Source organism: Bacillus rossius, chromosome 1 (assembly GCF_032445375.1).
Source record: "Bacillus rossius redtenbacheri isolate Brsri chromosome 1, Brsri_v3, whole genome shotgun sequence".
NCBI lineage: Eukaryota > Metazoa > Arthropoda > Insecta > Phasmatodea > Bacillidae > Bacillus > Bacillus rossius.
The window spans coordinates 347,218,889-347,246,653 of NC_086330.1; the positions used below are offsets into that span (position 1 = coordinate 347,218,889).

Here is a 27,765-nt window from a genome sequence, read left to right on the forward strand (position 1 = left end):
TTCGAAACTAACTCGGGTACCTGCTCATAAATTACAACACGAGTCATGGCCAGTTGGCGACCATAGACCTAGCCGGGCCCTGGGCTATTTACCTTTTCAGTCTTCAGGGTCCTAATATTTTGGAGAGGGGCCTTACTGGTGACGCCTGTTTGGGGGGGGGGGGGGGGGAAGGAAAGAGGGTTAGGGAATAGTCCCCGACGAGGAAAGGAATTCTTCCCTGGAAAATCTGAAAAATAAACTTCTTAAAATGTTTTCAAATCAACGTGGAAATTAATTTTTTTTCGTTTATTTCGCTATTTTTTGTTTCTTAATTTATTAGGATGATATTGCCGGGAAATTATACTCAAGTTAGTTTTATAAATACTAAGGATAAAATTCCTGTGAAAAACTTCTCAATATAGGCCTATGAAGTGATAAAATCTTTGCAATTTTTTATATTACGAAATTGTGAAATTTTAACTGTCGCTTTAAATTTATTTATATTTTTTACATGCCCACCAACAGCCAATGACATTTTAATTATTCCTTTTTTCATAAGGGTCCATATTTTGCACAGATAACTAGACGAACAAGAAATAAGAATGAAAAGGGCTCGCGAGAGACGCTATGGAGTCGTTCCCGCGTCATGCCGATGAGACGGTCGAAAAAGAACCATCCGTAGGAGGAAGGTATTTTTTTTTTTTTGCGAAATAATCTCATTGCTCATGAGTAGAGACCGGAAAAATTCGCGAATTCACTACGCGATAGGCTAAAATACAAATCGTTATACCTCAGTGCCGCCTCTGCTGTTGGCTCACAACTCACCTGGATGACTCTGGGCCAATGAGAAACACCTGACCAAAGCTTTATAGAATCACAGGCTGCTACGATGGGACGTCTCACAAGACAGCAGCCAATGAGTGGGTGGCATTTGACCGAGTGTACGTACAACTATGGAGTTCATCCTAGAAGTCATTGAACCTGCGAATTTTTCCGGTCCCTACTCATGAGACTGCAATAAGGTATGCCCGTGCTAGCGATTGTCACCTTGTGATTGGCGGCCGTCTGCAAGAGAATCCATTGCCTTTTATGGCCGGGCCAATCAGGACGCGTTTGCTTCCGCACTTAATTACTGTGATTGGTGTGCTGACAGCAGACATGCACCTGCCGAGATCAAATGAGACGTGTGCAAAGTGGCGGTCCTATTGGCCGGCGAGAGGGGCGAATCCCCTATAAATAGGCTCCAGGATGGACTGCACAGTTAAACGTATACTCGGGCAGATGTCACCCACTCATTGGCTGCTGTCTTGTGAGACGTCCCAACGTAGCAGCCTGTGATTCGATACACCTTTGTTTGAGTGTTTCTCATTGGCCCAGAGTCATCCAGGTGAGTTGTGAGCCAAAAGTAGATGCAGCACTGAGGTATAACTATTTGAATTATAACGGATCGCGAACTGAATCCACGAATTTTTCCAGTCTTTACCTAAAATCTCCTAGAACTAAACAAAAATAATTATACTCCAGACACCAACTGACCTTTGAAGTTTTTTGTCGTGCTTCTGTACTGTTAGTAGGTAATTTTTTTAAACTTAGGTTAAGCATTCTTTAAAAAATCAGGGGAAAAAAATTTGTAGTTTAGATTATGACTTTTCAAGACGTCATAAATGCGTTCAAATAGGCCCTTTTTTTTCGTTCTAAATTTCGGACTCCTATTTAACTGGAATGTATTATACATGGAGACGGAAAAACTCGCTAGTTCAATGACCTCCAGGATGGACTGAACAGTTCTACGTATACTTGAACAAATGTCACCCACTCATTGGCTGCCGTCATGCAAAACGTTCCAACGTAGTAGCCTTGTGATTGGATACATCTTTGGTCGAGTGTTCCTCATTGGCCCAGAGTGTTCCACGTTAGCTGTGAGCCAATGGTAAAAGCAGCGCTAAGGAATAATTATTGTAAAGTTAGCACATCGGTAAATTAATCCGCGCAATTTTACTCTTTTTATCCATACCATACTGCGTGCGCCGGTAGCCACAGGGGGACAAAGTTGCAATAGGATTTATGTTCAGCTTCTAGCGTATAATAAAGCAACAAATCGTGCTCATTCATCCTTTCAGTCCCGTGGCTCAGGCACGTAGTCGGTTTATGGTGCGGGGCGGTTGGGGGGGGGGGGGGGGTGGAAGTCCGTGGGTCCGGAACCCTCCTTTCCACGATTTAAAAAAAAAGCGAAGACTGAATAAGAAAATTACAACAACTTAGCTATATAAGGTTAGAGATTATTCGGAAAGGATTCTTTTAATCCTTAGTGGGTTACAATGACTAGAGTCCCGGAAATTTCGCGGATTCCTATGGCCTCATGATAGAATTCAAACTTATAGGTGTGCTCGACCCATGTTTACTTTCCCATTGGTTGATTTCTTAACGAGAACATTTTTATCCTTGTTATTTGGCACTACCTGATTCGCTTACTTCTCTCCTAGCTGGACATCGTTGGCTCACGGTCGTAGAGGGGCGTGTACAAATAACTGCGGTCCAATCATGAACACAGTGCGACAGTGTGGAGGTTTGCATTCTAGCTTGCGACTAAATGAATGCGCGAAAATTTCGTGGCTCTAACAATGACGTATTTCCTCCATATAATTACCTAAAAATTCTTCACACGCAGAAACGGCAGGGATGATTGTTTTGTTCAAGTAGTCTATATCTATTGCCGGTTTGCACACGTGTTACTGTAACCATGTCTTTCAAACAAACATGACACGTGTGTTTCATGTATTTAATAACGTTTATATATATATTTACATATATATGACTTCAGGGGCGTAGCCAGGGGGGGGGGGGTTAGGGGTTCAAACCCCCCCCCCCCCCCTTAGCACCAAATCTTTAATTAATTTCTTATTCATCACTCAAACAAATTTCGTATTAAAATGAATAACATTTTTACCATTACTATATTTAAATTTAAGTACCGAAAACTGCTAAAATGGCACTATTTTACACCTTAAAATCCAAATTTTCCCGGGGGAGGACCCCCGGACCCCCCGCTTTAATACGGGGGGGGGGGGCCATGCTTCTTAACACCCCCATACACAAATCCTGGCTACGCCACTGTATGACTTGTTTTAACATCATCATACACTTGACTTAAGAACAAAGCATTTAAAAAATATATAAAAAAATATAAAATGTACAGTTTTCTGTAAACGGAGTTCTGAAAGATTACTATTCCCTAAGTTTTTAGTGTGACAGCCCATTTTTTTTTTTTTAAATTCCCTTATAGAGAAAACTTACTCATAAAAAATAATACAATGGTCATACCGGACCCCCTCCTTCACAGAATCCTGGCTACGGCCCAGCGGTGACTGCAGACAGACTGACGCTATTTAGGAAGCGCTAGCTATGCGTCAGCCGTGCTGCATCTGACGCACTGCGTGACGCGTCAAGACGCCTGCGTCAGACGCTTCACAGGAACAGCCCTGAAATCCGTTGCGGCCGCTGTGAGGTAATGCTGCGAGGCAAATCTCCATAGCAGCGCGCCATGCAAGCAGATAGCAAGCTTTGGCGAAGGCCACGACACCTTTTTCTTTTTTTGCTTTTGGCCGCAGCTGCTCTCTACCCGACCTTGTGATTGCGGGATGACGTCACGTGTTGGTTATATCGAAATCTCGCCTAAGCAGTGCCACAGAATAATCATTGTTTATTCTGTGGCAGTGCATTCCTCGTGTTTTTAACATGGAGGTAAGAAATAAAGGATTTGGTGTACACAGTATTTGCCATGCTAATACATGAAGTCAAAATGAGAACGACCTCTAATTCCCCCCCCCCCCCCCCCCTTTTTATTCCTTCTGCACAGCAAAACAATTTTTGGCTATGATCAAATTTAACCCTAATTTATTGCAGAGGTTTGATATTAAGTTATGTTTGTTCAGCAATATTCATCATTACATGATGGCATCTTTACGATTCTTCCTTTTGAGTTCTTTTCAAACTATTAAACAAATTTTATAGCATATTAGCCTTTATACAGCTACGATTTGTTTTGCTGCCCAAGTGCTAACCAGTTGACTTCAATTTCAGAACAAACAACTCCATAGACTAATTAATTCCTCCAAGGTTTCAATGGTCAAGCATGCAAAATTTCATAGAGATCGGATAAACGATGAGTTATCAATGCAGTGGCGAATTTTTACGAAGAAATATTAAATTCTGCTTTAAGGATTGGTTTTATCAGAATCTCACCTAGACAGTGACCTTGCCCGTGTTTCGAAGGTCCAATAATAAGATTTATGTTATTTTTATTAAAAAATTTTCCAGTGTAAGATGTTACCATAAACTTATTTTTCTGTATAAAACGATGTATTTTAAAGTTGAAAACCATTATTTGTAAGGATATTATTGAATACTTATTTAATTAACATAAATACGAAGTTGGCGATGTGTGCAGTTTATTTCAAAGACGTTTTCAATCTTATATCACATTTAGTTAAGTTGATTACTTTACAGAGTGCGCTCGCATAGTCCAATATCGATATCGATAATTAATGACCATAAAAGTGTGCAAAATGTAGTCCAGAAAAATTTCGCTATCATAAAGTTTCATTTGGCACACCAAAACGCTTGGTACATCCCCCGAAGATCTTAAAAATGACCATACACGAAATAATGACGCATATATGCGATTCAGCCGTCTGGACGAAATCGACGTAAAAATTTAGCTGTGCGCATGCTCTTAATTTTGCCAACAGAACGGCAACAGATAGGACACTAAAATCTGTTAGGAATATTGTTGGGGTACAGGTGTAGCATATTGAAGACGTGGAACCCTTATTTTTTGTGTTTTGGAATGCCGACCTAAGAACTGGTTTTTACGGAAATCAACTCCCCTGGAAGGGGGGGAATCGGGTGGTGGGTTATTGATAGGGGCAGGCATTTTTCGCGAAAAGATCTGCACACCTATTAGACTGCAACAAGGTTGTACCCGCACCAGAGGTTTCTTCCTTGTGATTGGCGGCCTGTCTGCGAGAGAAGTCGTTGCCTTGTTTGGGCGAGCCACTCAAGACGCGTTTGCTTCCGCACTGAATCACTGTGATTGGTGGTTGTTGCCAATCGACGTGTACCTGGAAGGAACTCACCCAATCACGAGACACAGACGATGCTACATAGTGTTTTTAACTTTCAGCTGGTCTCGAAATCTTCTCGCGTGAATCTGCATGGCCCTAGTTATTGAGTTCCAGAAATTGACGTGTTCTGCCCGTGCAAGTTCCTAACGACGCGGGTGGTTTGCAGTTGCAGCGGCCAGACCGCCCCACGACCGCGCCGTGGTGTGCTACGTGGCCGCGTGGGCCGGCTACCGACCCGGCAGGGGGGCCTTCGCCCTGGACGACCTCGACCCGGCGCTCTGCACCCACCTGGTGTACGCGTTCGCCGGCCTCAACATCACCAGCAACAGCATCCGGAGCCTCGACCCCTACCACGACCTGGAGGAGAACTACGGGAAAGGTTCGTGGACTGGCATCCAGTCTTTGGGGGCGTCTGTCCCGTCCAGGTTGCCGTTATACGCTTTTTGAGAGGATCTACTTCGACAAAATGATTAGGGTGTCTAGCATATATATATATATATATATATATATATATATATATATATATATATATATATATGCTAGACACTTTAATAAGTCGATACAAATATTAATGAGAGAAAATTTAAAGTGTTAACTACAGTATAGGCAACATGATGTAAAAAAAAATTAAGCACAGAACCATTCATCATACAGGAAAGTAGTATGTTTTGGTTCCTCCGTGAACAGGCGGGAGGAGCTGGAGCCGTGGAACCTGCCGATTGCTCTGACGTCACGGCGGCCATTTTGGACTCAAAATTGCTCAAAATTCCTTAAAAAATTACTCAAAATGACTCAAAAATTCCCGTTTTGAGGAAACTCATTCATAAGAATTCAGTTGGCCTATTTGCAAAATAAATAAGTAAAAAAGTCATTAAAACTCATTCTTATAAATGTGGGATCATATATGAAAAATTCAGAAATTTTGTGCTTACGATTTTTCTGAAGAGTGAATTCCATTTGTAAAGGATGATACATTTTAATAACTATACAACACTTTCAGTCGTTGATCCAATCCAACAATATTTAGAGAAATATCTAAGGAAAAGGGGTGGCGAATGTGATTGAACAAATATATGATAGTTAAGGTGGATCAGATTGTACTTCCACCTATTTTACTATAGCATGTGTCATAATGTCAGGAAAACTCCTATTTGATGTAGTATACATCATTATCTGGATAAAAATCATTAAATGCTGTCCTCTAAATTAATATCAGCTGCTTGTTTTGGATAAGTTCATGATAAAATAGTTTTTATATGTGTGTATATATATATCTGTATTTTTGATTTAATATCAGTGGTAAAAACATATGGTAATTTTGAAGAAACAAGTTTAACATAAGAGTGTTTTTTTCCCAATCAAACTTAAGTGGTTTTTTAGTTTGTGCTCACATTTGTGAACATTGAATATCATCCCATAAATATTATTTGAAAATTCTGTAAAACTACAATTTGAACCATATACAGTAGGTACTGTAATTATTTTTAAGTAATTTTGGTGAATATTGCAGGTTCGTACAAGAAGATGACCAACTTGCGCAGTCGGTTCCCCCACCTGAAGGTGACCATTGCAATCGGCGGCTGGAACGAAGGCTCGGCCAACTACTCGATACTAGCGGCTGAACCAGGCAGGCGGCAGGTTTTCATCGCCAGCACTGTCAAGTTCATACAGTAGGTGCAAAAACCATTTACATAGCAGTTTTCCTCAAGGACTCTTTATTAATCAATGTATCACATGTAGACTATCAGTGGTAATATCCTCGGTCATTAACATACTAAAAATAATAACTTCATACTGTGGCCATAGGTGTTATGGCCACTTGATTTTATATTTATTTTAATTAATTTTGAATTATGGCTGTGACGTAATTTTAGTTTTAGTATTTGCCCTTTTCCTTTTTTTTTATAAGTATTGGTCTTTTATAAGTTTTGTTAATCTTATTTTTAAATATGTTTTTATATTAGGTTTTTTTAAATGGTTTAGTTTCTTGATATTTAATTATATCGTTTTGGACTTTGAATCATAATACGGTGTACGACGCTTCCCCCCCTGTGAACATTCAAATGGACTGTTCCAAGGCAATAAGGTGGTGGGGGAAATACGTCAAGAGGGACGGAATGAGCTGTATGAGTGAGTCGTCAGCTGATCGCCGTGGTGGACGTGTATGCGCTTCGGGCGTGACGAGCGCGGGTGATGGCTCGCGGTATTGAGCCGGCGGGAACTCGTGAATATTTTTTAACATAAATCAGCTGACGTATATTGAACTTCGGGAAATACTTAGATTGTGGCGGGTGCTGCCAAGAGGATGAAGAGTCCACGCTACATTTTTCGTTAATGAAGCATTTAGCATGTGTGCTAAAGTACAGCCGGCTAAACTCCGGGCCAGGAGGTCCGGGGTGGGATGCGACGTGCAACGTTCAATCCAAGTAAGTGATTCTGGCTCCGAACTTTTGCCCCTGTAACCCCGGGGCGTTGATATAAACTTTGCCCACCATAACAGTGAACAATTTAAAAATAACTTTTGCCAAAAGACCCTAATTCCCACGTTGAGTGTATGTTGCGTCCTCGTACTCATTTTGACCGAACCTTCCATCAAGCTTGCCATGAAGCGTCGTAAAATAAAATCACCCGGGTGTAATCAAGATGTTTTAGAGAGACATTAATTTTCACTAACTTTTATTTGAATAGTATTGTAATTTATTATTTATACATATATATATATTTTTAGAACGGTTTTTGTATCAATGTCTGAATTTATTTATGCGTTTATTGCAGTATTTATTATTTATTGGTATATATTAAAACGTGGCTATATTAAAAGCCTCTGTAACTTTATAGGGCAAATGGTTTTAGATATAATTGTAATTTTTTTGATATTTGGTCGTAAATTAAATTCCTTACCATGCTCATGCGCAAATGGTCTCATTAAAGTTTTTGACATTTCAAGTAATTACGTTCTTTTCATTTTAAATACTATAAATCTGTTCTCTTCCTTTTCTAAAAACTTTTTGAATAATTTATTTATGAATTTTGGGGCACTCGTTTATCGGAGCAGCGTGCAAAATAATAATTTAAAAAAGATAAACAAGATTGGAGTGTTGAAGGCTGTTCCCAGACGGGTGTCTAACTTGTGGTGGTGTGACACCGGGAGTGTCAACCGCGACAATACTTATACATTCTTCAAAAAGTGTGATATTAATCATCAGTAGTTTATGAAATGCAAATGTGAATAAATAATATTATATGACTGATAGATACATAGGTTGTGTACATGGAGTTTTTTATTGACTATTGCAAGGATTTATATGTGTACTTTGTTTACACCATTATGTATAAACATACTTCTACTTATATTTTTATGAATTTAATTTAATTTTTTAAAGATATAATAGCCCTTAAAATTTTAGAATAGTAAACTAAAATACATGATTTAATAAAACAAGACATTCAAAATAATATATCTCAAATATTAAAAAATCACCAACATGTAACTTAACAGCTTACAACACAATTTAACAGAATCCCCGTAATACTGTTGGTGTATAGAGAGATGGCAGTTGCATCTAACCCACCCATCCTGGGTTTCTATAAAGATATAATGTGGCTATTAAATAACTATTTAATGTATGTTTTCACAGGAATAATGTTTTTGCTAACCGTGAAACAGCAAATCCTACTGGGATTCGGTAGGAGAAGAGTGTGTGCTACTTTTAGGCACTTCCTTAGACTGTTTTGTTTCCATTACTACCTATAGCAGGAAAAGAGAAAGTAAAAAGACATTGATTTCAATAGGTTAAAACAAATACCATGAACAATTTTTTAACCGGCATAAACAGTAATTTTGTACTGTTTGAACCTGGGCTTAAAATTCTATGTTTTCTTGGCCAAACTTTTTATTTTGATTTTCCACGTCTCAGGAATTTCTTGAAATTCACTTATGATGTTGTGTGTAATAAGTTTTAAATTTGCTGGCCTAAACTATAATGTCACATTACAACAAAATATATTTAATTCTGCATTCTTTGGTTTGCAATATTCTGTAAACCGGACTCCAATCAAGCTGTTCATGTTCAGATTTTTCTAAGCTGGTTCTGGCTGTTGGCCTTGGCTGCCAGTGCTTTTAGTTTGCTCACAGTTTATTGATACTGACAGTTGTCATTTCATTATAGCATTTCCTGTTTTTGGTCTATTTCATTTTATATTTCACGGGTAAATATACATAAATATTATTTGTTTTTGAAGATCGCTACCTCTCACCTCTTTTTTTCTTTCTATAGAGCATCATATAAAAACTGTTTTAAATATCATTGCAACTACTGTATATAAATTTTTCTTTGGTATCCACGTTAGAACTATGTTGACCTTCAATAAAATCCGGCAAAAACGTTGATCCGACTTGGCCTTGGTCAGGAATGGGGTGGATTAAATACCTTTCACTATAGTTTAGTGGGAATAGATTTTCGGCGTGGGCACATTAGTTCCCTCTTCACCCTTCAGGGGTGTACGCAAAGGGAGAGATGGGAGGGATGTATCTCCTCGCCTCCCCTGAAATCCTAAAAAAAGGCTATTATGCCCACCGACGAAAGGAAAGAATTTGAAAGCATTAGCGGGAATAGCGGCTATATCTCCCCTTCCCCCTTTCCAAAAAACGAAATTCTGCGTACACTTCTGACTCCAGCAACCTAGGACTCATATGGCTCATGTGAAGCTCCCGTCGAGGGTTGCGTCCATCTGCATGTTAATGCAGGCCTCTGGGGCTAGCAGCGGCAGTGTGTTCACTGGCCCGCTGACGTGTGACACTCTCACGTGTTGTTTCCACCGCGTGTGCTCTTGCAGAGAGCACGGGTTCGACGGCCTGGACCTGGACTGGGAGTTCCCCGGCAAGAGAGGCGGATCTCCGAGCGACAAGCAGAACTTTGTCCAGCTGGTGAAGGTAGGGCAGGCTGTCTGAAGAGTCAGAGTGCGTGGTTTGTGAACACCGAGTCGGCAACCAAATGGTTTGGAGCCCACCGCACCCTTGGAACTATCATGACTGGTGGAGCCATTAATGCTTCTGTCACATTCATGGCCGAGTTTGCTAAGGTGGCTTTTTTATCATTTGGCAGTGTATGAGCCACAAGCTGCCTGCAAATTATTTAACTTTTCTTTTCATTATTTGGATATTTCTGCAATAACAAAAGATAAAATTGTTTTGCATTGTTGTCCAGGTGACTTTGGGCGCTGTTCGTGATTAATGCTGGTGTTTATCTTAAAGTTAGATCCAGCATTTAATAATCTCTGATGAATAAATTGAATATCCCTACTGTAAGCAATGATTAATTCCTTCCCCTGGGTCCCAGATCTGTATTGCAATTGTCGGTCTTTAATGACCTCGTCAATAAAATGTAACAACAAAAAAAATACAAATAAATAAAATAGGAAAATCTCTACCACACACATTAGAAGTTAAACTTCACAGTTTGCAAGTGAGCAAGTATACAAGTGAGCAAGTATTTGAATGAGCACATATGCGCATGAGTACATTTACGAGTGAGCAAGTATGAAAGTGTGCAAATGCACAAGTATGTAAGTGTAGAAGAGTGCAAGTGAACATGTAAGCAGTTGTGCTATAATGCAAACATACATTTTATCACCCATCTCCTGAGCTATTGAGTGCCCCTGTCATTATCGTTGCTCTCCAAGTTATGCTCTAATGATATAGTTGCCTCGATCTACCCTACCAGCTTTATAAAAAGTTTCACTTCTAAGGAAGATCAGGGGTGGTCACTAGGACTGACTTGTAGGAGGGGCACCGGACGTCCTAATACCTCCCACTCAATAAAATCGGGGGGATGAGTCTTAATACCTTCATACTAATAACTAAGTCTAGATGTTAGGTCCAGAATAAGTTATTTATAGCTATTCATCTAGCTTTAATAAGTATTTCTTATGTAACAAATAGCACAAAATTTACTCCAGAAGTCTTTTATCCATTGCATCTTTTATCATTTTGAGGAGGGAGGGGGTTGGACCATGTCTCTCTGGATCCACCTCTGGGGGAGTCGCCGGAAGAGCTTCCCTCTGCCGAGAGCTCGCGGCTGCACAGTCCGGACCGTGTGTGGCTGCACAGGAGCTGCGGCAGGAGTTCGACAGGCACGGGTGGCTGCTGACAGCCGCGCTGGGGGCCGCGGAGGACACCATCGACGGGGGATACGACGTGCCGCAGCTCAGCCAGCACCTGGACTTCCTGCACGCCATGTGCTACGACTACCACGGCACCTGGGACAAGCGCACCGGGGCCAACGCCCCGCTCCGCCCGCTCTTCCCCGGGGACAAGCTCAACGTGGTGGGTATTCAGTTCCCATTTGATCTTCAATGCGGCCATGCCCGATTAGTAGGGACCGGAAAAATTCGCGGGTTCAATGACCTCCAGGATGAACTCCATAGTTCTACGTACACTCGGTCAAATGCCACCCACTCATTGGCCGCTGTAGCACAGCGTAGCAGCCTGTGATTCGATAAAGCTTTGGTTGGGTGTTTCTCATTGGCCCAGAGTCATCCAGGTGAGTTGTGAACCAATGGCAGAGGCAGCACTGAGGTATAACGATTTGTATTTTAGCCTATCGCGAAATGAATTCGCGAATTTTCCCGGTCTCTACCGATTAGCAATTTTGCCAAATTACCAATGTAATTTTAATGGGAATACAAAGGAAAAAATCAATATACAGTAAAAAGCTGCTCTATAGAAAAAAAATGCAGATGAGCATTGGTTTTATTAAAAAAAGATCATTAATTGAAATGCACCCATGAAATGTGAAATGTAACCCATTAGGAAACAGAAAACACTGTACCGAAATGAATGCGACAGTAACAATAAACTCTGAGGAAACTTAAATACCCAGCAGCGCAGTAATGTGACCTGGCAGCCAAAGTCGAAAGTCGGTATCCACCTTGAAAAAATTTAAAATGCAAGAGGCTTGATTGGTACCATATTATAGAAGGTGTCGAATCATAGAATGCCAGATTAATAACCTCTCAGTGAAGCGTACAAATTTTAGCAAACATTTTCTCATTGTCTGACAAGACCAGTGTGATTATGAGTGGTCAGATCACTCGCTTCTCACTAAGGTGATCGGGTTCGGTTCCCAGTAAGAGCCAGATTTTTGCTGAAGAGAAACTTGCCATACGTACTGATGTTTCTTTAACCTACTCACTACATCATCATTCATTCTCTCTGATGGCCTTGATGTTCACGAGATCTTTAGACATAATATATCTATCTAGTATATCCAATATCGATTGCCTGGCTTGCATGGAAAAGTAAATAAAAAAAGTCAAAGTATGTATTCCAGAGTTTATTCTATCAGCAAATATATATTTTCATAGTTTGGTGGTGGGGGAGGGGGCAGTCAATTTTCTTGTCCACTTGTACAAAATACTACCTTTTGCAAATTTTTACCTGTGACATTGATCTCTCCAATAAAGCGGGTTGTCCACCAGGGAAAAGTGCAAATTGGTGCTTGTTAAGCAGTTTTTTGTTCCTACACATTGAACGTACCGTTGATGAAAATAAATATAATATTGTTTTTAACATAAAATTTGTTTAAGTGAATAATTTTACAAATTAATATTAATACAAAATTTATTTTATCATATAATTCTATCAGGAAGTTTTAAATAGAACACTATCCATACACACTTAAAAATGTTTTCACAAAATGTTTTCAAAAATTATAACATGTTTGCATAATGGTCCACACCAAAGTTCTGATATCCACCTTATTTTACCACTCCTGTGTTCTATCACTAATACATGTTAGTTTGTAGCTTCGAATTACGTAACAAGTTTTTGTAATAATGTCCTACTCAAATGGTCATAGAGAGTTACTGTTTACCAAACACATGCATCTTCTCTCACGCCTGTTTATAAACTGGATGCTATGACATTTCAATCAATACTGTCCAATTCATGTTGATGGGCATAAAGTACATCTAAATTTTAAGTCTTGTTTGCATCATGGTTGATTTGAAAATTTTAAGAAAAAGTGATTTATAGCATGTAGGTACCAAATGAATAACAAAATTTCAGTAACTTATTATTTAGACATATTTTTTTTTGTTAATCTAAATAATGATGGGTGATTACTTTAAAATAGGGCCAAAGACATTTTAAAACATATCGGTGATAAGCACAGAGCACTGAAACATCTTTCAGCTGAGCAAGATGTGTTGGGTAGAACCAACAGTAATCTTATCAACACCTCTATACATATTTAAAAAAAAATACCTAGCTGTTGAAGTTCTGGTGCAGACTTCAAAATGATTTGTATTATATTTTTTTTAGTGTGATAGATTTTGTTAATATTTTAACAGTTAATTATTCAGTTAATATGTCTCTTCCTGAAATCCATTAAAGAGACAAATTAATTTACATCTCATTCATCATTAAATGAGAACTTCTCCTAATAAATAGCCTTTAAATATATATGAATTTGTAATGTCTGAATAGTTCTTTCTCATTGTTACTGCTGTTTACTAGAACAGTTATCAAAAAACTTTAATATCATTACGTTGACGTCAGCCGGGGCTACGCCCCATGAGCCTAGTCAGTCTCCGTTTCCTCAACATTCCTCTCCCCTTCCCCGGCATTTGTACCGCCATGTACGTAGTCGTGTGTTTGAATTGCGCGCCACGAACTACCACAAGAGGGCGCTTAGAAGCAGTGCGGCGATCCCTAAAATTGCTATGTTAATATTATTTGTAAACCCTTTTTTGTTTTTATTCATCTTTTCCCCAGTGTTGTGCAATTTACTTGTGGTTTCTTTAATTTAAATATGTTACTTGAAATAACCACAGACGTTGCCCGGGCGGACCCGAACAGGCACGGACTTGGACGAGGGTAGGAATGTTTTTATATGAATTATCATTAAATAAGTAAATAGTAACAAACTTTCCATTGTCAGTAATTTTTATATATTTTTAATGTTTATCTGTAATTTACTCAACTTTCGCCGGGGCACGGAGTCGTAGAATACAGTAACGGTAATTGTGTTGGCGCGAAGGGCGCCATGTTGCCACCTGCGAGCGATGAGCTCAGCCCAGTCGATCTTCATCACTGACCGAGAGCAGACGCGCCAGCACCCCGGGGACTTCAACCTTTGTTCTGCACTGACCAAGTAATTCTGTCTCGTTAAGTATTTCTGAATCTCTTTCGCTCGTCATCCTCGGGGCAGCTCTCGGCCAGCGGGCTGTTTAATTAATTAATTGTCTCAGTCGAGTTTTCAGCAATCGTGTAATAAGTAAATTTTGTAGCATGGCCACGTGTGTGGACCATGTCTTCACCTAAGTCGATTCGTGCCTCAGGCTTTTTCTACCGTGTAACGTGTAACGGACGTGGAGATAACGTGTTAGTGAAATTAAATCTGGGAATAAAATATAAACTGAGTATTTTATTTAACCACGTGGTGAGTGACTTAGCCTAGGAGTGTGGCGTGCCCGACGCCTAGAGCGGGCCAGGTCTGGAAAGGTAGGATAGAAAGGGCTGGTAACTCGTCCCCACTTGGGCTACGTAACGCCCTGAGAGTGAGACTCCGCCGGGTCCACGTGCCCTTCCACGTGGTGGCGCCCATATTTAACATCTTAAAATCACCGGTAATGCGCGATCAGCCCTCAATTGGCGCCCAAGAGCGTGGGGCGAGTTACATCTTCCGCGAAAACCAGACCTGTACGAGCGTGTGAGATAGGCGGTTGTTACGCGGAGCACGCGGAACTAAAGTTCGCGCTGGAACTATTGTTCGCGCGGAGCGCATAGCGGGACTCTGGCGCGCCGGCCACGTGACCAGCCGGGCGCGCGCTTCCAGGAATTCGCTGCGAGCAGCCAGGTGGCCGCATTCCTCGCGACAACAGCAGCCGGGCCAGGTCAGTGTGTGTGTGTACCGCCATCCGCGTCGCGTCGCGTAGCGAAGGGAAGAGGGGCAATCGACCGGCCTCACCACCACACGACCATGTCGGACAACCACGGACTTGACAAAAATCCGGGCGCGATTAAGGCAAGTGAGTTGTTTCAAAAGAATAGCTTATATTGTGTTATGTGCGCGCGACCGCGCCAGGTGAGCGGGACGGCGATTTCTTCGTGGACGGACACGTGCGTGTGCGTAGGACAGTATGAAGCGCAGCCGAACCACGAGCAGGCAGAACGGGCGGATCAGTTTGAGGCGGGACACGGGAAGTGCACGGATGCGGAGTGTGAGGGCAAGACGCGGGAGGGAGGCTGGTGCCGGAACTGTCGCGCGTTCAAGCACACGGCGTGTTTCGCGAAGTCCGAAATAATCTCCTTTCAAGACGGGTGGTACACGTGCCAGTGGTGCCACCACGTGAGAATAGCGGGCCCGTCAGGCCGCAGCCCGGTGAGAGACGCCGCCGACACACCACGGAGCAGGGTACCTCTCATAGGACACGTGGAGCTACCGGAATTTGCGGGCAGAACCAGCGACGATCCGCGGAGATTTGTACACGCGTGTCGGGAACGCCTGAATCGCTACGGAGTGCCGGAGTGTGAGTGGGCGAACAGGGTGAGCACCGCGCTCAAAGGCGACGCCAAGACGTGGTGGCAGATCGTCCAGGAGTATGACATGCCGTGGACCGAGTTCGCGAGATTGTTCGAGGCCAGATTCGCGGACGTGAAGACAGAGATGAGAGTGCGGACGGAGCTGTATTGTCTCGAGCAAGGCGCGACGGAGGCGGCGGAGGCGTTTATCATGAAAAAAATACGTCTGTACAAGCGGCTGTTTCCCGGAGAAGAACCTACCGGAGTGCTGGAGCGGGTAGTTGAGCTGATGCGCCCGGAATTTCGCCCGTATTTACGCCCGATGACGCGGCGTCCGGCAGAGGAGTTCGTCCAACAGGCGCGCGTCTTAGAGCAGGACCTACGAGCTGTCAGACCGACCAGGATCCACGCCACCCTGAGCACCAAGCAGGAAGACACGACGCCCGCCGACACCAAGGCGCTGGTGCCCTACACGGCGCCCACCCGAGACCAAGCTAGGCGCGACGAACCCGGACCGAGCGGCCACGCGCAGCTGACATGGCGGAGACGGACTACCGGCGGCAGCCCACCACCTCAGTGCCACACGTGTCCACCAGGCACGTTCCATTGGCACGAGAACTGCCCGGTGAGGAACAAGTTCCGGCCTGACTTCGCGGCGCAGCAGCCGTCGGGAAACGGACGGCAGGGGGCGGCGCGCTAAGACAGCCCACCTCCCCCGCCTCACCTAACAACAACAGACCTACGGCGGCGGGGCCTCTCCTGGGTCACGTGGGAGCGGCGGAGGCCGACCTGTTGCGCATTCCGGTGGTTGTCAACGGGCGCGCAGTCCACGCGCTTGTTGACACCGCCGCCAGCCACAACTGTGTGGCGGCACGCGTGATTGGCCGTGACAACTTCGAGTATCACCCGGGCCAACTCCAGCTGGCTACCACGGGGGACGCCTGCTACACCCAGGGCGTCGCGACGCTGGAGGTGGACGTGCGGGACCAACGGTCCGTCACGACGGCGCTGGTGGTGGAGCAGTTACGTGAGGACGTCATTCTGGGGCTACCCTGGCTCTACGAGCAGCACGCAGCCATCGACATCCGGGCCGGCTGCGTCCACGTCGGCACCCAGGGGCGGCGGACCATCCACGGGCTGGGTAAGCCTACTCCACCAGCAGTAAACCAGGTCAGTCTCGACGAGTTCCAGCACGGAGTTCCCCCCGAGTTTCGTGCTACCATCCAGCAGGTCCTCGATCATCAGTGTAATGTGTTTGCGTCCGCGGACCCGCTGAAACGTACCACCATAGCTGAGCATGCCATCCCGACCCATCCTCACGAGCCAATGTTTATCCCACCCGGTAGCTACGGCCACGTTGGTAAACAGACCATCCTAGACCAGGTTCAGGACATGTTGCATGACGGGATAATTGAGCCTAGCGAAAGTCCGTATAATTTCCAGGTCGTGTTGGCAGAAAAAAAAGACGGGAAACTACGCTTCTGTGTCAATTTCAAACCTATCAATAGAGTGACAATTAATGCCCCACCCCCCCTGCTGAACATGGCCGACACACTTTCAGGCCTGGGTAACGCCAAGATATTTTCTTCCCTCGACCTAAAATCTGGGTATTGGCAGGTGCCGATACGTCCGGCGGACCGACCCAAGACGGCGTTCACAGCCCCAGACGGGCGGAGATTTCAGTTTTGCGCGATGCCATTCGGCCTACAGGACGCCCCCGCTACCTTCCAAGGGATGATGACACGGGTCTTAGACAACTACTCGGGCAAGTTTGCGGCCGCGTATCTGGACGACATAATTGTTTGGTCTCAGACGTGGGAAGAACATGCGCATCATTTAGCATTAGTCTTGGAACGCCTGGCGAGCCATGGTCTGACATGCAATCGCGAAAAATGCCACCTGGGGACCACAGAACTAGATTTCCTGGGCTTAGTGGTTAACGCGGACGGAAACCGACCCACGGAAAAACAGCTGAGTGTAATTATCAACAAGGAGCCCCCACGCACGCGCAAGCAACTGCAAAAGTTCTTGGGGCTAGCTAACTGGCTGCGAGCCTTCGTCCCAGAGTTCTCGGTAGTAGCGGCGCCGATGACAGAACAGCTGTCACCCAAACGTCCGTTCAGGTGGACCGTGGAAGCCCAGAACGCTTTTGACGAGCTAAAACGCAGATTTCAACAGTGCCACTTACTCGCGCGGCTGGACCCAGGCAGACCCCTGATCGTACAAACAGACGCGAGCGAGAAGGGCATCGGGGCCATCCTGTTACAACTCGGCGACGACGGCGAGCCTCGGGTGATTGAATATGCAAGCGCCAAGTTCGGCGACGTCGAGCAGCGGTATAGCGTGAACGAGCGTGAGTGTCTAGGCGTAGTTTGGGCCCTCAGACGCTACCGCCCACACCTGGAGGGGCAGAAATTCGTACTGAGAACTGACAGCCAATGTCTCAAATGGCTGGCCACGATGCAGGGGCGACGTTCGAAGCTGACGCGTTGGGCCATGCTTCTACAGGCCTTAGATTTCGAAGTCGAGCATGTACCGGGAAAACAGAACGAACTAGCGGACGAGCTGTCGCGAGATCCGGACGTCACCGTCACAGCCTGTGACGATGCGGAGTGGGAGGAGCTTTTGCCACCACCCAGCGGGCGCATACCCAGGACCCCGCGCACCCCGACAACCCAAGCCGCACTGTGTGCCCTAAACCTTAACGTCACACCGACATTACCGCCAGGCGCGGAGCTTGATGACTTAGACGCCTACGTGCGAGCGGCCCAACTCACGGACACAGACACACAGGAGATCGTGCGCCGTTGCGGGAGCGGAGAATGTGAAGGCTACCGTGTATTGGACGGGACACTGCAGGCGCGACCTAAGGGGACAGCTGGCCAATGGCGGACGTTCGCGCCAGCCGCCACCCGCCGGGAGGTGTTTGACATGTATCACGTGAACAGGCTAGCCGGACACCCCGGCGCAGACCAGACGCGACGCGATCTGCGGGAACAGTTCTACTGGCCAGGGGTAAACAAGTTTGTACGGGACTGCGTGAGGAGATGTAAACATTGCCAGAGGCACAAGGCGCGCCGCACCGACGGGACAGCCCAGCAGGTACCCAGGCAGCCCACCGAGCCATTCCATACAGTCGCCATAGACCTAATGGGACCATATCCCCGCACGCCCCGAGGGAAAAGATTTTTGTTGGTGGTGACAGACTGCTACACGCGTTGGGTGGAGGCCTACCCCCTGGCGAACATCCGCGCCGGCACCATTGCACGCAGCCTGGAAACGGAGTTTTTTCCTAGGTGGGGGTACCCCCGGGTCCTGTTGTCGGACAATGCCACCCAATTTGTCGGGCGCCGGTGGGCGCAGCTGGGGAGAAAATGGCGGGTAATCCTACACACCACCCCCGTGTACCACCCCCGCGCGAACCCCACGGAACGACGCAACCAAGAGGTGAAGGTTCAACTGCGGTTGAGGCTCGCGGATGACCACGCCCAATGGGACACGCACATCCCGGACGTTCTGTACTGCATCCGGCGACGGGTGAACGCGGCAACCGGCGAAACACCAGCCACCATGGTCCAGGGGCGGAACCTCACCCTCCCCGGGGAATATCACGTGCGGCAACAACAAACGGACCCGGACGTAGAGAGCCCCGAAGGACGCCTGAGGCGATTGGCCGAGACGCACGATAGGGCGCGACGTAACCAGGCAGCTTACCAAGCACAACGCACACCCGAGACGACCCGCCCGCCCCCTGAACTGAAACCAGGCCAGCTGGTTTACGCGAGGCTCCACCCCCTCTCCTCCGGCCGACGCAACTTCTGCGCCGGCCTGGCGCCAAAGTGGTTTGGCCCGGTGGCGGTGGTCAAGGCGGGGCCCACGGCGGTCGTGATAAAGTTACCCTCAGGCCGGGCCGCGAAATATCACCGGGACGATGTGCGCTTGGCACAGGAAGAGACGGAGGCGGCGGACGAGGCGGAGACGGAGGCGGCGGACGAGGCGGAGACGGGGCAGGAAGAGACGGAGGCGGCGGACGGGGCGGAAGAGACGGAAACGAGACGTGACGGAGCAGGAACGCGGCAGGAAGAGACGGAGGCGGCGGACGAGGCGGAGACGGGGCAGGAAGAGACGGAGGCGGCGGACGGGGCGGAAGAGACGGAAACGAGACGTGACGGAGCAGGAACGCGGCAGGAAGAGACGGAGGCGGCGGACGAGGCGGAGACGGGGCAGGAAGAGACGGAGGCGGCGGGCGGGGCGGAAGAGACGGGAACGAGACGTGACGGAGCGGAGACGGGGCAGGAAGAGACGGAGGCGGCGGACGAGACAGACGGGAGGGCGGCCGCACAGCTGGTCACGTCCACCCCAACAGACGGGGGCGGGTTCAGAGGCTTCCCGGACCTGGGGGCGGGACAGGCGACGCCCCTCGCAGTCACAGATGTCCGGCCGAGGCGGCTGTTCGAAGACTCGGGGAGTGACGTCTCGCCTTTCAGGGGATTTCTCAGGGACACGCCCGGAGTGACGGAGGGCCAGTCGACATCCCAACCACTGATAAGGTGGCCGGAGGAAGTAGAGAGTAGGCCGGGTTCGCCGGACGAGCCATTATGGCCGCTACATTACTCGTTGGCAGACTCCACGTTCAGGGTGACAGTAACCGAACCGCAGGAAGACGAAACACCGCGGGAAGAGAGGGGAGACCGGGCGTCACAAGACCCAGTTCCGGCTCCGCGATACACGCTACGACCCCGAGGGATCGCGAGGAAGCACAGCTGTTGTTGATAAGGGGGCGACCACGCCCACAGGCGACCCAGCGGAAACGTCGACATGACCGGCTATTCGAGGGGGGGGCAATTGACGTCAGCCGGGGCTACGCCCCATGAGCCTAGTCAGTCTCCGTTTCCTCAACATTCCTCTCCCCTTCCCCGGCATTTGTACCGCCATGTACGTAGTCGTGTGTTTGAATTGCGCGCCACGAACTACCACAAGAGGGCGCTTAGAAGCAGTGCGGCGATCCCTAAAATTGCTATGTTAATATTATTTGTAAACCCTTTTTTGTTTTTATTCATCTTTTCCCCAGTGTTGTGCAATTTACTTGTGGTTTCTTTAATTTAAATATGTTACTTGAAATAACCACAGACGTTGCCCGGGCGGACCCGAACAGGCACGGACTTGGACGAGGGTAGGAATGTTTTTATATGAATTATCATTAAATAAGTAAATAGTAACAAACTTTCCATTGTCAGTAATTTTTATATATTTTTAATGTTTATCTGTAATTTACTCAACTTTCGCCGGGGCACGGAGTCGTAGAATACAGTAACGGTAATTGTGTTGGCGCGAAGGGCGCCATGTTGCCACCTGCGAGCGATGAGCTCAGCCCAGTCGATCTTCATCACTGACCGAGAGCAGACGCGCCAGCACCCCGGGGACTTCAACCTTTGTTCTGCACTGACCAAGTAATTCTGTCTCGTTAAGTATTTCTGAATCTCTTTCGCTCGTCATCCTCGGGGCAGCTCTCGGCCAGCGGGCTGTTTAATTAATTAATTGTCTCAGTCGAGTTTTCAGCAATCGTGTAATAAGTAAATTTTGTAGCATGGCCACGTGTGTGGACCATGTCTTCACCTAAGTCGATTCGTGCCTCAGGCTTTTTCTACCGTGTAACGTGTAACGGACGTGGAGATAACGTGTTAGTGAAATTAAATCTGGGAATAAAATATAAACTGAGTATTTTATTTAACCACGTGGTGAGTGACTTAGCCTAGGAGTGTGGCGTGCCCGACGCCTAGAGCGGGCCAGGTCTGGAAAGGTAGGATAGAAAGGGCTGGTAACTCGTCCCCACTTGGGCTACGTAACGCCCTGAGAGTGAGACTCCGCCGGGTCCACGTGCCCTTCCACGTGGTGGCGCCCATATTTAACATCTTAAAATCACCGGTAATGCGCGATCAGCCCTCAACGTGAATATCTGCCACAAATGAAACTTGATGAAATTCTGTATAGTGTTATGGGATATTAAAAGAATGTTATTTTAATGGTGGGATTGGCATGAATGTGTTTTAAGATGCCCTAATAATATTTTGTGTCGCGTGACTCTTCCTCCAACTACCCCTAACTCTCGGCAGCATTTAACTCAATGTATTTTGGAGTGGAATGCCATTAAGTAAAAAAAAAAAGCTGTTACTTTGTCATTGTGATATGTTGCAGAGTTACTTGGCTTACTACTCAGGCTATTAACATTTATTTTGATTTAATATCGTAAAATTTTTTTTAAAATTTATTATAATAATGAAATGGTAGAAAAAGCATGTGTCATTAAAAAAAATTACATCTCTATGGTTTCAGAAATTATTTATTTTGACAAAAATTGGCTTTCATAAGGTCTACTTTATACTTATGGTAATTTACCATTATAAATAAGGTTTCTTAATCAAGAAACATTAACAATAGTCATCTCTTGTATTATTATGAAGCAAATCAGATTATGTTTTTCTTTTCTTCCTTATCATGAACTTGTACATGTTGATGTTTGCAAGAAGTGTGATGGACTGAGGAAGTCTGCCCTTACCTACATGTGCGCAAACCAACGCTAAGCATAGAATATGTGGAAACATAAATAACAGCCTTTTCTGAGTGCGAGGAAAGTCTGGCAAAAATATGGATGAAATACTTGCATAACAGTAGCCCAGTATGAATGACAATAATCACCGGTAATCTCTATAACGTTACGGTTCTAAGTTGCAGTTTACTCTTTACTGTAGAATAATAGCATATTCACGATATAGAAAGTTAGGGGGAAGGTTCCCCTCATCCTAAAAGTTGAAACACGTCCATCCTGTCCCCCTCAGATTGTGTGCAAGTGTTGGCTTTAAAATTTGGTTTAGGAGCAGAAATTCTTTGAAGGGATCCGCTGCTTAGCCGGGCGTGTAAACGACATATGTTATAATTGTAAAAAATTGCTTTAAAAAATTATAATTTTTTCTCCAAATGAATACAACTACGTATTATATTGACAAAAAACTTTAACAGGATGAGTAAAATATAATTCTTAAATTTCTCATTGTAGTTTTAGCGCATGGTGGCTACACACTCACTTTTAATTCACAGCTCATGTAAATAAAATAAAAATTTAAAAATAATTCTTTATCTAGAAAATTTTCACTCCACGTGGTTTAGTGTGTTCATATAGTTGTATAGTTTTAGGTATTTGAAATTCTATAAAGTGAATGAAATTCCAGGAGTACAGCATCAAGTACTTCCTGAAGCTGGGAGTGCCGCCCAGGAAGCTTATAATGGGCATGCCACTCTATGGGCGGACCTTCCTCGTCGAAGGACAGTCGCAAGGCAGCGGCTTGGGAGAGACCGCCCTGGAAACCAGCTTCCAAGGACCTTACACGCGAGAGAATGGGTTCATGGGCTACAACGAGGTGAACTTTACTAACACAGTGAATGATGTAACCTGGTGTGTAGTTGGATTGTAAGTTTTATGAAATGTGTTTCGTTCACTGAAATGCAATTCGGACCATTTGCAAAAGTATATATTTCCATTTTCATAGGTCATTGAACTTATTAGTTATAGTTAGATTACAGTTTTCATGTCTGTAAGATAATCATGTACTCAGGTTTTATCTATCCTGAAAAATGCTGTATGGCATTTACATACTTACATAAAACTTTTGTGACATTTTATCAAAGTGCAGCAGAGATAAATGAGTTATAGAAAACTTTCTGCCATCCTCACACTTAAAAAATTACTTTCCTGTTTGTTCACAAAGAGAAGGAAAAGCCTGCTGCTGCAGTCTTATTGGTAAATGTTTTTTATTTGCTAAAAGTGGTTTTTCTATCATTTTTAAAGGATCTTTTATAGAAATGCCAGCACTAAGAACATACATAGGGAAATAAATATTCCCCCCTGAAATTCTTAGATATCCTAAAACATCTATAAATTCCATCAACACAAGTAAAGAATTTGAAAGAAAACAATTTCTATCCTCTCCCCTCACACATTGAAATTAAAATCTGCATACACTCCTGTTCAGCACCATCAATTAAATTTTAAATTTACATGTGTCTGCTGTATTTGAAGGAAGCATGATAGGTAGAGATAGGTAGGGACCGGAAAATTTCGCTGTTTCAGTGGCCTCTAGGATAGACTCCAGTGTACTGTTCATAAGTGAGCAAATATCTCCTGCTCATTAGCAGTTGACTTATGAGACGTTTCAACTGGGTTGCCTGTTATTTGCCTGTTATTATTTTATGAGGGAATCTCAGAGTCCTCCAGACGAATTGTCAGCCAATAGCAGAAGAATTGCAAAATGAATTCATTAATTTTTCCCATCTCTACTGATAGGTCTAAGATAATCTGAAGAAAAATATGTATACAAATTCCATTCTTATCACTGTGATGTGCATAATCTAACCAGGTGCTGTCAGCGTTTTAGCTCAGGTTGCAAAATTATTGCCTCATACTTTGTTAGATCAAACCAATTTTTGTCTATCAATTTGCTTGTATAAAAGTAAAGAGGATCTTGGTAAAAAAAAATATAGAGGAAATAGCACCGGTAGTTAAAGTTTGGTTGAATTTATTTTTAATTAATTGACTCATACCACATACAAACAAAAAAGTAAGGGTGGTTAAGTGCCTTTACAAGAAATAGATAGTTAAATTTTGCATATGTATATTTTAAAGAAAAATACAATTTTATTTTACCAGAACACATTGGTGCATAGTTATTTATATATAATGTAATTATATCATTGTTTAAATGTAAATTTTAGAGTATTACTTACAATTCTTTAATGGTTTACTGTCTTCTTGTGCTTGAAACTGGATATCTACATGCTTTCTTAACTTGAGACACATTTTTTATGAGACTGTTCAAATTTTTATATATTAGGTATTTGATGGTTGATTTAGTTAAGCTCTAGCTTGGATCAAACATTAATTGCATCAAATTTATGTAATAACAAATTTCAGAGTGTACGTGGGCCTTAAGAAGCTGTTGCCAGTTTTGTGAATAAAACTTGTCCATTTCAAGTGTTTGTTTGTTGATAAACTTTCCAAAAGTTTACAATATTCAAAAGAATTCCATTCTGTATATCTAATAATTTTTTTTAAATAAATTATACTTTGCCCTGAATTTGTTTGGTATTTTTATGTTATAGATTTGTGAAGAACTTGGAAACAATCACACAGAATGGCAGATTCACTGGGATGACAAATCTGAAACGCCGTATGCAGTGTCCGGGAACAAAGTTATTGCTTATGATGATGAACGCAGTTTGACAGAAAAGGTAAATTACATATTTCCTTGTTAAATATTTTAAAGCAATTTTTTTTTATAATTTTTTTTGTTCGGTGGATACCACATGGATTCAAATGCTCTGGCATATAGATATAGAACCAACATGTCAAGAATCACACACTAAAACATATAGGCTAAACTCATGAATTTCTGTTAACATAAATTAAATACACGTTTAGGACAAAACGTGTCTACCTTTTAACTATGTATAAACTAACCTAAAATTCTGTTAGTTTTATAGTTTTCCAAATTATAGTATAATACAGCAGCTAACATTAGTTTTTATTACAATTTACTATTTTCAAGTACTTCTAGACCCAAGCCTCTACAAAATAGCTAAATGTTTAGGAGCTAGGCACAAAATCTAGTAGCCAATGATAAAAAAAATTATTTTGTTGTGAGCAGTTAAACTTTTATATTTTTATTATTACAGTGAAGTACGTACAAAACAGTACCATATAGATACTTGGTACAATTTCAGTAATTAGAGTTACCTAACTTAAGGCAATTTAAATACCTTCCCAGTTTCTTGGACTCAAGTCATTTCTGTACAAGATTGTGTACCTAACAACAAAATTGGCTGATGTTTTTTAAACCACTGTATAGTTATATATATAGGTATATTAGCAGAAGTCAGTTGCCAGCAATGAAGCATCATGGGGATCTGGTGCCCAGGATTCGTAGAGCCTTGCTTCAGGCCACATTTGCCCACAACTAAAACACAAAACCATTTCGCACAAGTTTTTGCGCGTAGTGTTTCATAGCAGGAATTGCTCTCCTTCCTCAGGTGAAATTTGCCATGAGGAACGACATTGGCGGCGTGATGGCGTGGTCCATCGACACGGACGACTTCCACGGAGACTGCAAGCGCTACCAGGCGGACGACAACGCCATCAAGATCAGCTACCCCCTGATGCGCAGCGTGAACAAGGCGATCACGGAGACGCTGGCGGAGATGGAGAACGAGGTGGTCACCCGCAAGGAGAAGGAGAGAGAGAAGGAGAGGGAGAAAGCCCACAACGCGGAGCAGCCGGGCAGCGGAGTCGTCGCCACGACCACGGCAGTGCCGTGCCTGCTGGCTGCCTGCCTGTGCTTGTCTCGCATGCACTGAAGCCACCTGCGGACAAGCCCCTTCGAACATTCCGTCTTCCTCCGTCGCAAGTTCAGTAGCGTTGAGCCCGTCTCACCTGCTGTTATATTTGAGGGCTTTTCCTGTAAATTTATCACAATAGCTCTCTTGTAGTCAGGGGCGTAGCCAGGGCGGAGGTTTTAGGGGTTCAAACCCCCCCCCCCCCCCCCTTACCACCAAATCTTTAATTAATTTCTTATTCATCACTCAAAACAAATTTCATATTAAAATTAATAAAATTTTTACCATTACAATATTTAAATTTAAGTACCGAAAACTGCTAAAATAGCGCTATTTTAAACCTTAAAATCCAAATTTTCCCAGGGGGGGGGGGGGATGCTTCTTAACACCCCCCCATACACAAATCCTGGCTACGCCACTGCTTGTAGTTGCTGTTGGGTAGCAAAATTTCTCACTAATTTCCTGTTTACTGGTTATTTTCGAACTGTGAACATTTGCTCGACTCTTTACAGCTACAGTTGAGTCTCAATGAATCAAGTTAATGTGGCCCACAGCAAACTCGGATAAGCAAAATCTTGGATGACACTGGTATGATTTGAAAAAAGTCATGTTTTCAGTTGGTCCAGTGATATCATTTGCATCACTGAAGTTAATTTCATCAAAGCTCTCAACAATGTTTAGATCATTTTCTAGGTCATACAAATGTTTCAACAGTCTTTGTCAGTAGGCGTAATGGCGCCTCAGGTCGGCTTGGATAATACAGAAACTTGGTTAGTTAAAACTCTTCTGTGTTTGTGTTTGTTAATATCTGTATGGATAATTTAGAAGAAACATTAAATTCAAGACTGGTATCGTGACAAATTTTGCAGGATAATCTCTTTAATAATATATAGTTATGACAAGAAAAAGAAATACATAACCAACTTTGCATGTGAGACAGAGCCTTAACGTGGCGCTCTTGAAAAAGACAGCAGTGAACCAGTTTGACACAGCAATTCAAGTGTTATCTCAAGTAAATTATAAGAGAATTTTTTTATGATTTCCATAAACCATTTTTGCTGTGCATCTCTTGAATACAGTGCCAAGTGAATCCGATAAGCTTGCCCCAGAAATGTTGTGCATATTATGCGTCCTGCAATGTTTCAATGGAATAAAATTTTTTTTTATAAAATTTATGGAATTTTGTGTTTATTATTACTTCCACATTTCACAGTAGCCCTTGTAATATATACTTACCTTTTTATATAGTTTTAAAATAAACGTAACAGTTAAGAAGTTCTAGTTTCTGTTTGTATTTTGGAATGTATCAGCAAGAACACTTATAGAAAATATTTATACGCCAATCCCTCATTTAGTACGTCTTCAATTTGCGCGAATTAATGTAGCCTTTTGTTAATTTTACAGCCCCAGTCTTGAATAGCACTTCTGTAAATTTCAGTTATCACGAAATCGCCACAGCAAAACAAAACTCAGGCATGATGCCACAAAGTCTACTTCACCTCGGTAAACAACAGATATTTTCTAGCATACAGTTAGTTGGTGGAGGGGGGGGGGAGAGAGAGAGAGAGATGTGCGCGCAAGTGTGACTACGCTATCAGCTGTTGTACAAATATCAGCTATAGCAAGTTCAGTTGTGTTGAATTATTGGAGACAAAACTAGATGTATTATGGCGTGCAGAATGTCATGAAGGCCACACTTATGTTGGTCGCACAATAGTTTTAAGCAAGTCAACTGTGTGCACAAACTTATGAAAC

At 43.8% G+C, this 27,765-nt stretch overlaps 1 protein-coding gene across 1 annotated transcript in view; it reads left to right on the forward strand.

The window, feature by feature from the left end:
• LOC134528186 (probable chitinase 2) overlaps positions 1 to 27,181 on the forward strand; it is a 50,316-nt gene extending 23,135 nt beyond the window's left edge. The window contains exons 2-8 of the mRNA XM_063361576.1: positions 5,269 to 5,481; positions 6,613 to 6,772; positions 9,939 to 10,035; positions 11,212 to 11,427; positions 22,854 to 23,042; positions 24,781 to 24,909; positions 25,708 to 27,181. Of these exons, the coding sequence (XP_063217646.1) occupies positions 5,269 to 5,481; positions 6,613 to 6,772; positions 9,939 to 10,035; positions 11,212 to 11,427; positions 22,854 to 23,042; positions 24,781 to 24,909; positions 25,708 to 26,031 (1,328 nt within the window). The 3' untranslated portion in view covers positions 26,032 to 27,181. The remainder of the gene's footprint in view (positions 1 to 5,268; positions 5,482 to 6,612; positions 6,773 to 9,938; positions 10,036 to 11,211; positions 11,428 to 22,853; positions 23,043 to 24,780; positions 24,910 to 25,707) is intronic.
• Positions 27,182 to 27,765: the final 584 nt, after the last annotated feature.